This window comes from Ciconia boyciana, chromosome 1 (assembly GCF_034638445.1).
Source record: "Ciconia boyciana chromosome 1, ASM3463844v1, whole genome shotgun sequence".
In the NCBI taxonomy this organism is placed as follows: Eukaryota; Metazoa; Chordata; class Aves; order Ciconiiformes; family Ciconiidae; genus Ciconia; species Ciconia boyciana.
Window position 1 is genome coordinate 205,768,566 of NC_132934.1, and position 17,867 is coordinate 205,786,432.

General features: G+C 36.1%; 1 protein-coding gene across 1 annotated transcript in view; it reads right to left on the bottom strand.

Annotated features, from left to right (window-relative positions):
* Positions 1-17,867, bottom strand: part of CNTN5 (contactin 5) — a 270,290-nt gene that overhangs the window by 63,991 nt on the left and 188,432 nt on the right. The window contains exons 12-13 of the mRNA XM_072858415.1: positions 4,627-4,754; positions 3,523-3,698 (exon numbers count right to left, since the gene is read on the bottom strand). Coding sequence (XP_072714516.1) covers positions 3,523-3,698; positions 4,627-4,754 — 304 coding nt within the window. The remainder of the gene's footprint in view (positions 1-3,522; positions 3,699-4,626; positions 4,755-17,867) is intronic.

Below are 17,867 nucleotides of genomic sequence, written 5' to 3' on the forward strand. Positions count from 1 at the left end.
CAAGTGTACTGTGGAATTATGCATACACAACATTTGGGATGTTTTCCTTTCCTAGAGTGCAGTCTGCAGCTGTCACTCCAGTGGAGTTTGGTCTCTTTTCTTTAATATTCCCTTCATTCACAGCTTTGTTCAACTTGACATCTTACCACACTTATCCTCTTGCCAGGCAAGTCCCTAAAGTACTTAAATTGCTATAGGTACTAAATCCTTGATAGCTCAGCAAATAACAGCAAAACCACTTTCAATTTGTATAAAAATTAGTTCTCAGTATGAAAAATGATAACACTTATTTTTTTGGTACCAAAGCTACAGATATAATTTAAAAACAAGGAAAGCAATATATATTATTAAGAGAAACTTTTCCTTTTCCTTTTAATTGTAATTGCTAGGGAGCATGCAATTTTAGCAAGCAGAAATTTATCTACAGCCAAAACAAATGTTACTTTGGTGATAGCTTTTATAACACTGCATTAAGCATCAGAATGTTCATCATACCTAACACCTGGGTCTGCCACAGTGAAAGTATGAGCAATGCAACCAGTGGTGAGAGGTTGACAATGGTTTTGTTATTAACAAAACCCATTTAAACAAATAAACAAAACCCAAACAAACCTGAACATTTTTTAATCTGATGAAGTATCAGTGGGTGCAGAACAAAATGGATGTATAATTCTATAACTTCATGCACACAAAGGATATTATTTTTCTTAAACGTACTGCATTAAAAAGCATTTTGTTTGGGATCAACTCATGCAATTTAAAAAAATATTTCATTCAGAAATGCAAAATAAGGGATATAGATGGAAGTCTATCAGATTTCAAGTTTTCTTCAAGTTCCTTTTTTCTGCATTCTTAAACCTGTGTCTTTATCACATTGTGTATCACTCCTTTGAAACTGGATAGGTTAATGGAGATTGCATGATAGGAAAACCAGAAGAGTTTTATTTTATCTTGCTTTCCCCTAGTACTTGGACATGCTTTAGGTTTTAATGAAGTAAAGAAATACATTTTCATCCTTTTGATTAATTTCACATGCTTATGTGGTTAACAGAAATGATAATGAGATACAATTGACAACATTCCACAAATGAGTAGTTACAGGAGTTATAGAGTTTTTATGTCAAAACACAAAAAAACTCCTGTATTACCACAATCGCTACTTTAGAGTTTTGCATGTCTCAACTGATCCATCTTCATTTCAGGACAATGCAAAAATCAAGATATGCCTTTTGGTGAATGGAGATCTAAGTATATTTTAACTTCTACTTCCAAAGAGGGAGAAGGATGTGTCATATTATGTTTCCAACAGCACTCAGAAAATGTCAGCGAGGATTGTCCTAACGAGGTTATGTTTTGGTATTTCTGTTCCGAAAAGGAGTGTTTCCCCCCATCCTGCCTGTAACATGTTAACAGGTATTTTCAGCCCTCTTCCAGTGGATCCAAGCCTACCCTTCCATTCTCTCTTTAGAGTGAAAACTGGAAAAGAAATGTCTTGACATTTAAATGAGTTAGGAATGCAAGTAAATGAAGCATGGCCTGACCATCTCTTATGTGAGCAATCTTGTAAAGGCAAATGAAGCTAGTCCAGTCTAAAAATATCAGGGTCTGATGCTTCATTTTGGTATTTCTTTAGAGTTGCATAGTATTTCACTATTTCAACACTGGTGTAACAGTGAAAAGGTAGGATCTAACTTTGCAATATTTTGCAATATATGCAATGCTTTCTTTTCAGCCTGATTTTATTTTCTGATCAGCTGAAGTTTGCTGTTTGTAAAAAAAGTGTGTTTTAGGAAAAAAAAAACCTGCTTGTGTGCCTCTGAAAAGAAAGATGTCAGATTTTTACTTAATAAACAACTTTTTTTTAATCCACTTAGTAATTTAGACATTGAGCATGGACTTCATTATGAGCGATTAATACAATTTTCACTTAGTAAAGTAGCAGTGACTCTTTAGCAACACAGTGAGAAGGAGGTCATAAACTCATACTAAAATAGCTGGTTAAATCTACTAGGTTTTGGCAAAATTTTAGTCATGCCAGGACAATAAAAGGAATCAGTAATTTCAGTGAGTTTTGCATGAATATTTGCCTGAAAATAGTCTCAGTATGTCATCTACCATGTTCTCACTTTTTGAATGAGCCTCACTATCAGTTTGAGGGCTTTCTTTGGTAGAAATGAAATTAATGAAGAATTCTTGTTGAAAGATCTACAAAATTCTGTTTTCATAAACCAAATGAAATTACATTAAATCAGCTTTACTTTGATAGGAGAAATTACTTTGGAAATTTCCTAGCCTGAGGATTTTTCCCAGTGATTAAAAATTCCCTTCAGCACAGAAGACGCTGAAATACACTGAGGGAACCATGTAGCACACTTTAGATTTCAAATTTTTGGAAATGACTTGAAGTTAAATTGTATTCACAGGATGTTTTCTTGAATCAAAGAATGTTTTAAAAAAAGAATGATAGTTTTCCTTCCTATATATTTAGTGCTGGATTTTGAGTATTGGACTTCCTCAGTTGAAGGTAAGCATGCTAAGAACCTTCACACTAAGATATACTTTACTAATGTTTTTCAATTAAAAAGCTTATTGAAGTAAACCCAAATTTTTAAAAAAAACCCACACCACAAAGTGAATATAGTATGCCTTCCATAAAGGCAAGCAGAAGAATAAATTGATTGCAGCTGACAGGATTTTTTAATGTAAAGTTAACTTCACTACATTGTACTTAAATTAGATACATTAACTTTTCAAATTTCCTGACCTTTGTGAGCTTCATTTTTCTCTGTTAACATAGCATGGACATTTGATTTACATTTCATTAGTGGGAAGATTGAGTTAAATGACTGTAGATTCTATTTCCAAACTTGTTCACATTAGGAGATCTCTTTCTACTTACAAAAGTTCAAACCATTTTACATGGGACAGGTTTGTATTACTTTATCATACTGTTTGCTCATATTAAATTGTTTTTGAATCAAGGGGTAATATTTGAAATTGGTATGCATATTTTTTCCATATGATTCTTATTGACTTAAATAACAGTTGCACAGCTAGAACCTACCTCATGCAGGGGAGTTGGAAAAGAAAGTCTACTCCTTGCTATTCAGATACTAAAATATGCTAGGCAAGTAAAAGCATTGGGAGGTGAGGGCATTCCAACAGCCATGTTATCTGAGAAGGACATCAATGCTTATAGCAGCATCCTTTCTATACCAAAATCAGCAGAAGAATGTAAGGAGGATTTGATTCAAACTACTTTCTGTTCCCTCACAAAGATCATCAGATGCCTCACTAATAATAGGTTGTATAAGTTTACATTTAATATCTTCTTGATTAAAACTACTTGAAGTAATTCTAGTGACCTGCAGTTTGCACCTCCTCTAGCTAACATTTCTTTCCAACATTAGTGAAATCAGTCATCTTTCAGTTTGGTCAGAATTTGGTAAATGGGAGACATGTAAAAGCATGCAAGTTTCTATCAGTTCACAGCACACAGATGACAAACGCATGGTCACTTACCGCCTTGATGCTTTCAAAGTGTCCACCTTCTTTTTCAAAGTCAATTGGCTGCCCATTGAGTGTCCAATAGAAAGTGACATCTAGTGTGCTGTCATGAAGGGCTTTGCAACTGAGGACAATGCTTTCTCCAACTGTTAACTCTATCTTCTTGGGAGTCAGCTCTATTCTTGTAGGTTCTTGAAATATAGAAAGATTAGAGACATTTAGATGGAAGCCTAGTTATAGTGTAAGGCCAAAATAATATGATTGAGTTCTGCTTAGTCTACTCAGAGCTTACATTTACTGTTTGTTTCAAATACAGTGTCAAATACTGAAATATATTCATAATGCACACTAAGACATGACAGTGGTGAACAGAAAGTACAGCCAGTTTCATGGAAGCAATAAGGCAGGATCCTAAACAACAACCTATAGGACGTCGGAGATGGATTAATTAATTTTATTAGTCTCAGAAAAAGCTATTATTTTTTTTTAAGGCTGCAGCACCTGGAATCTTGTGATTGCATGAAAATCTCAGTTTTGTCACTTAAAATAAAAAAAGATGTTTCCAGGCATACTAAATATAGAAAGAAGATTGAAAAATGAAGTCAAAAGACTTGAACACCTAAAAACAAAAACCACAATCATATAAGAATTCAGCTGAAAAGTGACAAAAAGGTGGTTTAGAAATTAATTGCAGCTCAGTGATTTGATTATTATTACTGTTCTAAGGAACTATCTTTCCTTAGATTTTATATTGATACAACATTACTTTAATCCTAAGATTTGTTCCCATGTGGAAAGAGGTAGGGGTAAGTGAGTTCCCAAAGCTAAAATATCTTTAAAGGGATATTGATTCTTTTACTTATAGAATTATTTATAATCTGAGTGATTTAATATATATACTAATTCTTCTGACATACTTGTACAATATAACAGCTGGAGTATGCAATCTGATGCAGGAATACAATGTTTGACCAGATGGAGGTTAGCCCCCCTAGCTTGTTGGAAATGCTTTTTTATTCTGCCTGTACAATGCTGTTGTATGGTTGGCTGGGGATTCTAAGCAATAATGAAATATTAGTAAAGAGAAATCATCATTATCATCAAAGTATTTTTTCATACCTTTAACAGATACTGATGCAATGATTTCTGCAGATCCAAATACATTTACACCTTGGCATAAGTACCGTCCTTCATCAGACTTGGAAGCATTCAGGATTCGCAGGCTCCCATGTGGAAGAATAGTTATCCTGAAAAGGATAAATACATAAATATATAAATATATCTCCCATCCTAGCAGCCAAATTCCATGATGATACCTTTTAGAGATAATAAATAGGATTAAGGACTGCTGCCTCTGTAGTAAGGGATGATAAAGATGATAACTGAATTTTCTTCTGTTTCAAAAAGGTTGTAATAAACCCATTTTACTCCTTCTACTTCCTTAATTCAAAAAGTTGTAGGGAGGCATCAATGGATTAGTATCCTTTGACACTTATCAGTGGTGAATTTTAACGAACTGTTACTGAAAAGTAAAAAAGGTGATTCTTCATAATTTGTCTTTAAAGTTTCACTGCTATATTATTGTCAAATCACATTTCAATATCAAGCACAGGGTATTCCATTTAGAAAAAAATGACCTTAAAAATCAAATCTGAGAAGAATGGGAAGTAAAATGTAAAAGAGGACTAGAAAAAAACATAAAATTAATTGTATCTGGTCAAAATATGATTTATGGTGTCACTACACTGTGTAGCATAGGGACTTAAATAATCTCTGCTTTTTTGTAGCTCAGCTCTTATTTTTTTTCTTGAGTCTTGTATGATTGCAGCTCCACTACATCTCTAGATAAGTAACCCCACTGAAGCATACTCATGAGAAATATTGTTCAACCATTTACATTTAGGAGTTTCAAATTTAGGCTTTTCTTGCACAGTATTAATCATAAAGTCCATGAAGCTACATAGAAGTGAAAATTAACACATTTTTGCTGTTCTAAAATGACAAAGCCCCTGAATTTATTGTATGTTAAAGCTGCAGCCCTGGAATAGCAGTAAATAATCATTGCTCCTTTCCTGACAGAGAACTACAAGCCTGAATGGAACACGACAACTCTTACATGCCATTTAAGCCAAGCCTTGCTTGCATATGTTGTATATCCTTTCCCAGGTTGGGTAGTGGTTATGGTTGTCTCAAAGGCCATGGGAGATGTAGGTTGGAATCCCTCCAGCAGGCACGGACACTGAAAGAAGATAGTCCTCAGCAAGTGCTTTCAGGTATCACATAGAAGTGGAGGAGGAGATGAAGGAGTGCTTCCTTCTCCTGTATTTTGGAAGTAAGGTAAGACCTCTCTTTGTGTTAAAGAGTCTAACTAAGTAGGTGGGTGGCTCTTCCCCAGCGATGGTTGGATTTTTAGATATACCTCTCCAGAGAGGGCTTTCTGTCTGTCAATGTCATGACTAGCACTCCTTCTGCTGGGAGTCCCCTATTGAGGCTATGATCAGAAATCATGGAGGGTACAATGTTGTGGTTTACTCCTGAGCAGTGTTTAACCAGGAGTAAGAGGCTTTGATCATCCTGATTAACAGGTCTGGGTTGGGCTCTTCAGCAGCCAAAAAAGGGAAGGAATTCCCTTTCTAGGCTGGACGTGTTAAAATGCAAAGCTGAGTTACCTTTGATTTAAACTAGGAGTGATTTACCAAAGGCTTAAGATTCAATAATGTGCTCAAACTAAATCACTAATATGAGATTGCATATCTTTTTTTTTTTTCTGGAAAAAGAATAATATCCCCTATTCTCTGTTTGTGAAAAATGGTGTTTTATTATCCAAGGTTTATAAACATTGTGGTGGAGAAAACAGAATTTCATTCCAGTGAAAAATGTACTTCTATTTACTTCAGATGTGAAACCACTCACTGCTCTCAGCAGAGACAGAAGAAAATAATAGCTTCAAAAGTGAATGGGGCAGAGGAAGGACACGTCAACTCTCAAATTCCCTAGTGCAATCTGATGATGTATCTCCCATCTTGCTCTAAAGAAATATGTATCAATATTTGAGTCACATTATTTGTCTAAAGGTAATTTTATAGAAAACATAATTATATTAAGCAAATGCCTCTGTATCAGAGTTTTGAGGTTTGGGTTTTGTTTCCAACAAATAAGAAGGCCCTGAAAGTTTATTATAATATGTCACACTTGCTTTAGGAACTGACAGGGATGTAAGCTTCCTTCCTTTCCTCTTGGTGTAAGTTTTGTTTTCCTATCAAGATGCTCCGTGATCAATGCTCTGAGGACATCGTATCATTAGTATGACAATAGCCTTTGCAGAACAGTAATAGTTTTCATCAAGATACTGTCAGCATCAGACAAATGAAAGGACACTCCTACAGTGTTTACAAATTATAAAAGCTTACACGCAGCGTATGTCCTGATATAAAACTGTTTTTCATTCTGAGCTTGGAGAAAAAGAAAGTTAGATGCATATGGAAGATTATCTAATGAATCTTATACATATTATCAGCTACATTTCTATTTAGCTAAAAGCTCTTGCTATCCATGAGGAAACAAGTAATGGCTCAATCGAAGGAATTGCAAACACATTTGCTGGTGAATTATTTGGCTCAGAAATTAATACTTTCCTTAAAATGCCTAGCATTCACCCATTCTCCCTTTTTTGTGATTGGGAAAAATGTGAGAGGCTGGTTATGATGGAAACTGAAATGCTTTATTTATTCACATAACGCTTGCTGAACACAGCAGGAACATAGACTTCTCCTCCTTCCCTGCCAATATCTCTCAGTCACGGAGACCGCCTGCGTAGTATGTCTACATATTTTAATAAGAAAATACTATAGCAAAAGGTTTTTTATCTTCATAAATAAAAGGGAAGCAAAGAGAGAAGAAATTGGGTTGGGGTAGAGTTAAGGATAATTCAGGAAAAAAACCCTGAATTATTAAATTAAATTATTATTATGAATAAATACATTATTAATTTATTGGAAACTGAGGGAAAGATGATGACAGATGAACAGATAGAGAAAGGATGGATGAGAGATCAAAGTGATAGTTTGGAGATTATTGTATTTATGTATAAGAAAAACTCATTGTAATCATATAAAGGAGACAGATGTTGTCCATCCAAGGACTGTTAAAAAATTGGCACATAGACTTAGTGTCTCTGTAGAAAAAAGTTTTCAATTGTCTAATGACATGGAGAAAAAGAGATGAGCATTAATGTCTTGGAGTCAATAAGCATGTTGGCTTAAGATCAATAGCAACAAAGATTTGAGCAGGACTTATTAGGAAAGAATAATCAAGATATGACAGGAAATGGACATGAGATAAAATTCAACATGATTTAACTAAAGTAAACTGAATGAGACTAAATTGTTATAATATTTAATAAGAAGAAGCATCTTCTAGAGACAATAAATGCAGATTTGATCTCCATGGGTTTCAAGCATGATTTTCATGCTGAAATTCACATGATTGGTTAAACAGGTTTAATACAGAAATTAAAGATGCTTAATAAACCGGTTAAACAGAAGAGAAAAAATATTTTTTTTGAAAGAGAAATGGTTCTTTGTACTATTATCTTACTTTTCATAATGACCGGGATACAAAAAGAAGGATGCTAGAAGTTTGATTAAATAAACAGTTCATTGACACAGCAAGATCAGCATGTCAAACAGGAGGTCTTTGATGACTCTGAGCACCAGGCTCATAGAAAAGTAGTGAATGTGGCTCAGAACTAACAGTACCATGCAGCAAAGGCAAATGCAACCCTAGAATATATCAGATACTATCCTGCAGCTCATTATGGAAGTATTAATACATAAGGTGTTAAGGAAACATAATATGGAATATAGGACAATTTTCTCATCAGTATTCAGAAAGATTAATTCTAATCGAGCTGGCACTCAGGAGGATCATCAAGATGACCAGGGAGGAAATAAAACCTTTTGTTCTAGAGGCTGTTTGTAAAATGAAAGCTAAGGTGTCTGCATGTGAGTTTCTATTTTACAAGTTAATTCATGGATCTTGTCAGTAGCCAGTGGAACCTCTATTAATAGTAAAAAAGTTTAGATGTCTAATTCACATTTTAGATATCTACACTCAGATATCTCAACCTGGAACTGAATCTCACCCTCAAATCTTGATTTAGTTCCCCAGATGTAAGTGCTTGTTGTGACCTGACATCATTTGAGGGACAAAATCCCAGCTGCCGTTCACATCAAGAGCATGACTTGGAAATTATTCTCCCCATTGTCCCCACTTGCTGTGGCGTTGGTTTGTAAAATGAAGCAGTCTGAGCACATGAACTTCAGCTGATACTAAACTGAGAGGGGTGCTTGAGGAGTGCATTGCTTTTCAGCTACAAATATGCATCCAGTCTGTGGAATGGGACTGGAACTATTCCAAAGAAAAACTCAGAATTAAGCAGTGTGGACAGTGTCAACCTTTTGCTGCTCCTATTGATCCATACTACCTACTCATATAGAAATAGCCATAAGGTATCCAAGACACCTGCACAGGGCTGACAAATGTGACAGGAAACCTATGACAGGACTTAACTGCTTACAGCACAGACACAGAGATTGCCAGCAGGTGTAAGTGTCTCTTTCTGAAGTTTAGATGTGAGCCAGGATGATTCTGTAGGACTCTCAAAGGGCAGCGGGAGTTTGTGTGGGGGTAGCTGAATCAAGCCCATAGTGTATTGTTAGAGACAGTCTAAAGAATGAAGGAATATAAAGTCTACTAATGATGGTGGTGGTGAGCACCAAGTGTGATGCTGGTCTTTGAACTTAAAACACCCACTTTCTCAGGTATCAATTAACCACAAGCTTCCCTGCATACTGTATGCCCATGAAGCTATAAAAGTCCAACAAATTAATAATGAAAAGAGCTAAATTGAAATAAAACGTGAATTTCAAAGTGTATCTGATATCTGTGTGTATTATATTTTTCCACTATGGTTTTATCTGAAATAGTGCAGCTGTTGGATGCCCAGCTTGCAATGCCTGTGGTTTTCTTGTCTAGAATATCAGCAAGTTTGGAAATACATATTAGTAGCATTTCTGTAATGTCAATTTTGTAATGACAGCACAACCCACTAAACTGGGTTGAGAATTGTTACAAAACCATAGAAGCATGAATGAGACAGTAAATTTTCTTCTTTAAGGCTTCAGGACTGGACTTAGATTGACATTAGAAGGCTGCAAAATACTCAGTAATTATAGTTTTCAGACAATATTTCCAAGTGATTGTTTTCACTGTAAAAATATTTGCAATCTATTCAAAGCTATTGTTCAGCAGTAACACTTAAGATTGGAAACATTCTTAGTACACTTGTTTAAACAAAAATGCATTAGCTCACACAGATCAGTCATTTCGTCAGTTTTGTTCTTTCACCAATAAAGGATGTGCCAGGGAGAGTAAGATCCCTGATAAAGAATGTGCTGTTTTATCTAGAAGGATGAAAGTTCATAGTGTTTTCATATGGGATGTTGATGTGAACAGAAAGGTGTTCTTTGAGACCAAGTGTCTGCTGAGAAGCTGATGGATGGAAGTTAAGCTCATAGAAAATGCTGGATTTTTGCTTTTATAGATGGCATTTGGAAGTCCTTTATTTGGCAGTCAGAAATGCCTTCTCTTAATCAGTGTTGACTGACAGAGAGGTAAGGAAAAGTGCTGATGGAGATGAACAGGGTGGAAGGTCCCCACAAATGTGAATAACAAAATTCAGATTTCTTTAAGCTTCATGTGATTTAGAGAAGAGGACTGAGTAGAATATGATACCTAAGAGTTGCTCATATGGGGAGTTTGGCAGGATTTTAAAGAAGTATCCTTTATTTTACAGTATTCTGATTAAAAAATAGCAAGCTTTCTCCTTCCTGCTGTTTTATGCACAGAAAACTTGTGCGAGTGACCGTAATCTTTGGCCTTATTTTGAGAGGAAGGATAAAGAAGTAGGAAATACAGTCATCACTGTTTTGGTATAAAAAAGCGAGGTCTGTTCTGCCCACCATATTGTTGTGGTTATTTTCCCTTTCATTAATTCTTAAGGAGAAATGAAATGTATTAGTAGTCCGGATACTTTAACTGCTCTACTGTCTTACAGACAAAATATTAATTCATTAATATCTGGTACCACCCACCATGGAAGTTCTCAGATGTTATTTACAGCCAGTAGAGGACATACTGGTTTAGATGGTGAAAATTCTCAGCTCTGTTTATCACCAGGGACAGTTTTACCTCGACCCCCCAGGGTCAGCATGTGCATTTATTCTTCCTATCACATGTAAAATCCGTGAGCAGACAGTTCCATCAAGATTAAGATAGTGAGAAGGGGAAACTCTGATTTTCATTCTGTTGCATCATTCATAGCAGATTCTCACAAACAGATGTCTTGGTGCTGTGGCTAGTAATTGTTTAAAAATTCTGCAATGGAGCCTGGAGTCTGGATGCTGAAGGAGCTGAGCAGTTGAGGCAGCAAAAGTTACAATTGCTACACAACCTTTGGGATTTTACTGAGGACTTGTAGCAGAGACAGTAACACAGTATCTGTATCTTAATAGAAATGAATGCCAGACAGCTTACACTTGGAGCTTTATATTCTTTAAATAACAATTACAGAATAAGAAAAAATAGAAGTCAATTGTGTGGCCATTTTTGGTGCAGAGGAAGAATTAGCAATGAGTAGTTTGATTAGGCTATACACACTTTCACCTTTCTCTGTTTTCAATTCATTTTTTCTGTATGGCATTTTAAATTTAAGTTTCATATCAAAGTCAATTTTTATAGGACTTTAGAAAAATCATCACAGCAATCAGGGAAGCATTACAGTTAGTTAAAAGCTTTGCAAACTTTAACACCTAGTAACTGGGTAAAAGAAAAGTGTAAGTTATTGAAGTGGTTAGAAGTTTTTCCCCTGCATTTCTCATTGGGGTCTAAAACCAGGAGTATGAAATTGGTTTGTGTGCATGTTGGAAATAAGAACTTTAAAAATGCAAATGGGGAGAATCTGCACTGACTCATTTAGCCTGTGGCTGCTCACAGTGTTCTGATCTGAGCAATCTGTCATTTCACATTAGCTTGGGTATGGGACCTGTCAGTATCTTTTAATGTAGATTACAAGGAATCGGGACAAGTATTTGTAAATAGTTGAAACCTTTATTTCTCCTTGAATGGCTGTGGGCTGTCTCATTTCCCCTTGCTTTCTCTTGCTCTTTCATAATAGATGTACAAGCCTAACTCTCACAGAAAATGGATGAGTTATTGCTATAGTAAAACCACTTAAGTAAGCAGAATGCCATCTACTTTATATACATTTTTTATATTATCACCCTAGATAGAGTCTTTTTATTTAAATATTGTTGACCTAATTAGAAATAAGACTATGTTTGGCCCAGTCCCTTGGCAAAACACAAAATCATTTGGATTTTCTTCACTTCAGATTTTCAAACATTTATAACGGTGCAATTCCTGTGTGTGATAGCTCAGGTCATTGGAATATGCTAAGACTTATCATTAATGTACTGCAAAATACTTCCAGCTCTATTTTAGTTAATCTATGCAAACTGTCTTAGGGCAGGTTTTTTCAAAGGAGCCACAACCATGCCTCTGATTTTGTCCTTGCCGTTTGCCGCACAGTAACATTTGTGCATGAAAATACACAGCTCTGGCCAGTGCAAATGGTGTCCACATATGTAAATATAATTTCAAGTGGCTGACACTAAAAGTCAGGTTTTGTTAACAGATGTAGCTTCTGTTCTAAGCACAGGGAATAAGTATGATTTCTGCAGTGTTGCTGAGCAGTAAAGGCTGGAAACTACTGATATGTCAGAATTAACATGGGCTCTTGGAGTGCTTTTTTCTTTGTACAAGTAGGCTGGTCATTATTGGTTTTAACGGTGCTTCATATTAATGACTTTATTCAGACCAGTACTTAAGCACATAGTTTGCTTTAAAGACTCTGTTAATAACATTAATGTCAATGATGATATAAAGGTCCTAAAATTTAAACATCTGCTAAGGTATTAAACTGAATCAGAGCTGAACTGTAAATGGAACAGTGGTTCAAATCACTAATCTATTACATACAGAAATTCAACAAACAAGAAGACTTTTCATTTATTCTATATTTTCACTGGTACACTCAAGTAAGAGAGATCATTCGGTACATTTTGAAAATTTAGCATCACTTTGCTAATTGGCACCTTGCCATTCTGCTCAAATATTTTGCCCCAAAATGTGTTTGGTCTTGTGTAAAGAATTAAAACTGGAAGAATTCCTCAGAAGATATCTCAGGTTAAGTGTCCTAGAGGATAGGAAAGGCCATTTAATGGAAAGGTCCATAGGAAAGGTCTTTTATGGTCTGCATTGTAGTCCAAAAGTTCTTTTAAAAGCTTGTATAAAATATGTTGCGTTTAGGACAATATATCTCTAAACATGCTGAAATTACTAAAAAATGATGAAAATATTCTTTTATATTTTTTACAATCCATATTGTATTCTTGATCACTTTAAAATTAACATCTATTTTAATATTTTAATATTTTTAATAATTAAGTGTATTTCCTCTTTTTTACACACTATTTCAATGTCAGAAATATTCTGCTACTTAGAAAAGGTTCCTGCTTTTCAAGGAAAAGTCTTTTATCACAATAATTTTTTCCATGTTCCTAAGTGACAGCAATGAATTATTAACTTATTCTATTTTCCTCAGAAGATTTAGAAATAATAAAGTGCTTGTAGGACTTCATAATTCCCTCAGGAAAAGAAAAATACATGAGAAAACTTTAGTTACTTTAAGATATTTCTGTGTTTCACTTGTTAGTTAGCAAAGCAACATTAGTACTCAAAGGCAGACTTGGTATGCAAGAGGTAAAATTCAAAAAGACCAGGTGCTTGAGGGGGCAGATCTTTAGCCACTGAAAAATACATAATTTCATTCAACTACATGGATCTATTTTGATTTATCCTAGATGAAGACACAGCTCAAAACATCCAAACTATGCTATGCTTGTAGTGTTAACATTAACTTCAGCAGTATAATATGAACAGCAGAAACTTTAATTTCATTGAAATGAGATTCTTGTAAATTTAAGACTGTTAATTAGATGTTTACATGGGAAGTTTTCATATGCTCAGGGCAGCAGTCATCTAGCTAAAGCATTATTATTGTAAGCTCTGTAATAACGTCCAGTCAGATGGAACCTGCTTTCCAACGATGATTCATCTTCTATAGCAACACTACTAGAATATTAACTGCAAGTGGTATTTCCATGTTACACAGCAATGAAATTTAATCTTTCCCATCTCCCTGAAAAACTATTTTGTTAGAGATACTGTTACTGCTTTCATGTGAATAGAAGAGTTGGGTAGATGAGAACAATTGACCATTTTTGCATTAGACCCCTGCTCTCAAAAAGAAAAAAAAAAAAAAAGAGAAGAAAACAATGTAGTTTGTAATAAATTAATTGCATCGTTTAAGACCACCCTGATGGAGCTGTTTTCTACTTTTTAGTGCTCTATCCCTTGCATACATAACAGTCAGTTATTTAAGTGTCAGTGGGAGCTGGATGCCATAATCCCAAGCAAGATGGCAAGGTACCAGCAGACAAAGTGTCTGCTGACTGCTTGCAAGGGAGGCTGACAGTTAAGAATCAAATCAGTGAGAGGGCTGTGAATCCATCCAAATTAGCCAGCATGGAGGTCTGAAAAGGATTAGGGCTTAAATACATGCTTTCTATGTCCCATTGATATAATGCATCAAAAAAACCCAAAATATGCATCCTCTTGTCTGTCATTTCTGGAAATAGACAGTAGAATGAGATGAATCTGCTCACAATATGTGAGGGCTGAGATAATTTTAATGATCTACTGATACATGCTCATTGTTAACATGCTCATGTTAATTTCTTACTTAATGCCTTTGAGTGCATTTTGCAAAACTGTGGTTTCAACCACCTCATATGTGTAATCTCAGTGTAGTTCAAAGATGGGACAGATGAAGATGGTAATGGCTGCCACATCCTCAGATCAAACTGACTTTGTTGTCAACTGGAGAAGCTCTAATTATATTTCTATCATACGGTAGGTACTACTAGATCCTGAAAGAATGAAGACTGATTGCTTTCGTCAGTCCCCTGCCTCTGGAAGAGTGTGCAAAGCCTACACTTACTGCATGTTTGCCCAGGTAGAAACCCTTTGGGTGGAGACTCCATGAGCATGATGAACATTTTGCTTGGATCAATAGCTACAAGTTTACTAGCTGTTTAGAAATTTCTTTATAAGATGCAATGCTCCTCAGAACTGCTGGCCTTCTAACCATTTCTGTTGTGAAATGGCCCCTATTTTCTCCTCTTCTAATAACTAGAAGGTCTCAGTTGGAGTACAGCCTAGTTTGAAACACTGTTTTTCATGAATGATACAGATCTAGAAGGGATAGAGTAAGGAAATTGAGTAAAAGAGGTTTTTAGTACAAAAATTACTGCTGAAAATGGGAAAGGAATAATTTTACCATGTTAGGTTTAGATCATTTTAGCTCTCAAAATAAATTTCCTGAGATGTTTGTGGAACTGTCAACATTGAGAAGCTTGGTAGACTGTATGTGACAAAAATGGCATAGAATAATACAGTGATAGAAATGATAGAATAGTATAATTGGTCCTGCTTTGTAGTAAGAGGTCGCCACCAGCTCTCTGGTTATTCAAATCAGAGATCACCATACTGTTAGCAATAAAGCGCAGTCCTTACTTGTTTGCTCAGTTCTGCAACAATTCTGAGTTTACCCTTGGAAATTCCAGCACTTCTTTCTTCTATCATCTTCACTGATAGATCTAGTGGGAAAGATCTAAATAATCTGTCACTACATCCAGAAAGAAAGCAAAGGATAGAGGCTAAAAGCTGTCTCATGGCTCCATATTCACTCCAGACTACTTCACACCTTGAGACAGGAGCATTTAAGTGGAGAAATCTGCGTGATAGAACAGACTTCACAAAAAATGTGAAAGTGAATGTGCACACCTGACAAGCAACCTTCCCTCTCTAGTCCCATGATGCTGCCCTAATCTAGCTCTGTGATGTAGTGACATTACCTATAGATTTCTACATTGTTTGCATCCAACACACTTCCTGACCGCGTCCTCAACGAGTGGTGTGCTTAAAAGTCAGTACCTCTTGTGAACATGTGGTTGTTTGTTAAGATGTTGGTGCAAGCCATGGATTCAGAAACCTCCATTATGAATAGCAGTGCAGACTAAAGGCTGTACTGTTTCTTCAATACATACAAAATTATCACAGGAACATTTGATCTGGAAGACAGCTTTTCTAAAATACTACCTTGTTTCTTATAATTGACAATTCTCTCTAATTGTGTTTCTCTTTTGATAGTAAACCTATGGGTTAACGATCATACTGACAGGGTCCTGCAATGTTTAAACTTTTACGAGGGATTATAAAAATATATCTAACTAAACTGTAAAGCTGACTGAGCTACATTAGCTTTCTTACATTTTGTGAAAGAACCAGTCTGACCTGAGGATGCAGACATCTTGCCGAAGGAGAGACAATCAGTTCAGTGGAGATGCAGTTTAAAAGCATTGACTCAGCACAAAAATACTTCTCGACTGTAGGAATTGTAAATGGGATTTTGACCATAATGGACTAGGATCTTACTGACACCAGTTTTCAGGTCAGTTGAGTTCATTCTGCATTCTGGAAGAGAATCTGGTACTATGGCTGGAAAACTAGGTGAAACAAGATCTATTTTTTCTAGAGTCACAAGGTGAAATACAGTCTTTTAACTGGGAAAAGGCAGTTAAAAAGACACATGTTCCCTCCAGAGAACTGTATTGCCACTAATACTAAGGGTGAAAAGGGTAAAAAGTTCTTACTGACAAACAATCTATTGATTAGGGTTGTTTGAACCTTAAAAGCTTTAGTTTACTTTGGAGTACCTTGCACTTCAGCCACGACTCAAAAGATTTTGATTACAAGTTGTAATAACAGTTCAGTAGGAAGTGCTTCTCTTTAAAACTGACATATCTATCTACAGCTGTATCACTGCGCATGAAAGAGAAGAGATGGAATTACCCTGGTGACATAAGTTATGTTCAATAGAGCATAAGAGCAATAATAATGATACAAGGAAAAAAATTCAGTGACGGTATCTGTGCTACTCTGCCAGGCTGCTCGCAAAGATGGTTCTTGTTTTAGACTGGGGTGCCCCATCATGCACAATGAGATGGTCATAGACCTCTTTGGGAGAAACACTGTGAAAAATAGGGTGCCCTCAGGCTCAGCTCATTTTGCTTTATGCACAAACCATCCATGCACAGCTTCTACCTCCTTCTCCCGATGTCTGTATTGCTTTTGCAATGATGGTAAGTTGTGATAGTCACACACTCTGGAGAGGACTAGGGAGCCAGCAAGAACCACAGAGAAGCTCTTGGGGCAAAGATGCAATTGCTAATGTCGTGATGCTGGATGCCCACATAATTTCAAGGATTTGTATTGCTCTTGCATTGCTCTTCCTGCTGACAGCCACAAGCTCTCTGATGGATGTGTTGTAGTGCCCCTGAGCTCATATTTATTTATCATGGTAAGTCTGGGTACACATCATTACATCCCACTGGTGAGACCACATACTCCCAGATGATACAGATGATCAGTTGTGGATTGCTAATTTCAAGATATAAACTGTCACGGTTTGCTGTGCCACACCACCAATTGACAGCGGGCATTGGAGAGGATCCCATATTGGTCTAGATGCAGCAGTGAATTGTTGTGTGGCATCGGCTGTGTCACACCTACAGACTGTGGCACAGCAGCAGTGCAATCATTCTCAGGTCTCTGCTGCTGTAATTGTAATGGAAAACTCTAATGCCAAAAACTGGCTCTTGTTTGCTATTTGAGAGTCAAAGCAGCATTGGGGCATTCATGTGGCACACAACTCCAAGACTTCCTGACCCTCTTCATACCAACAGCCTCAATAAATATGCATCTTCTCTCACCAGCACTGAAACCAGAACATGATACTTCTTCAGTGACATAATCTTCCCTATTTTCCTAAATTCTATTTGCTTTCTTCAACCTTTTTTTCTCTTCAATCTTTCTTCCCTAAATGTCTTTTCCTGCACAAAACAGCATGCTATGGCCTTCTTAACTGTTGTCCCACCTCCCTTCTTCTCTAACCTTATGTACAAAGTGCATTATCAATGACATTGGCATGGAGCTAGGAACACAGTATAGAAAATAGAATGAAAAAGTTACTGTGTCACTGGGGATAACCCACTGCCAGACATGCAGTTGTGTCATATAATTATACAGCTAGACTAATCAGAAAAACCCATTTAAGT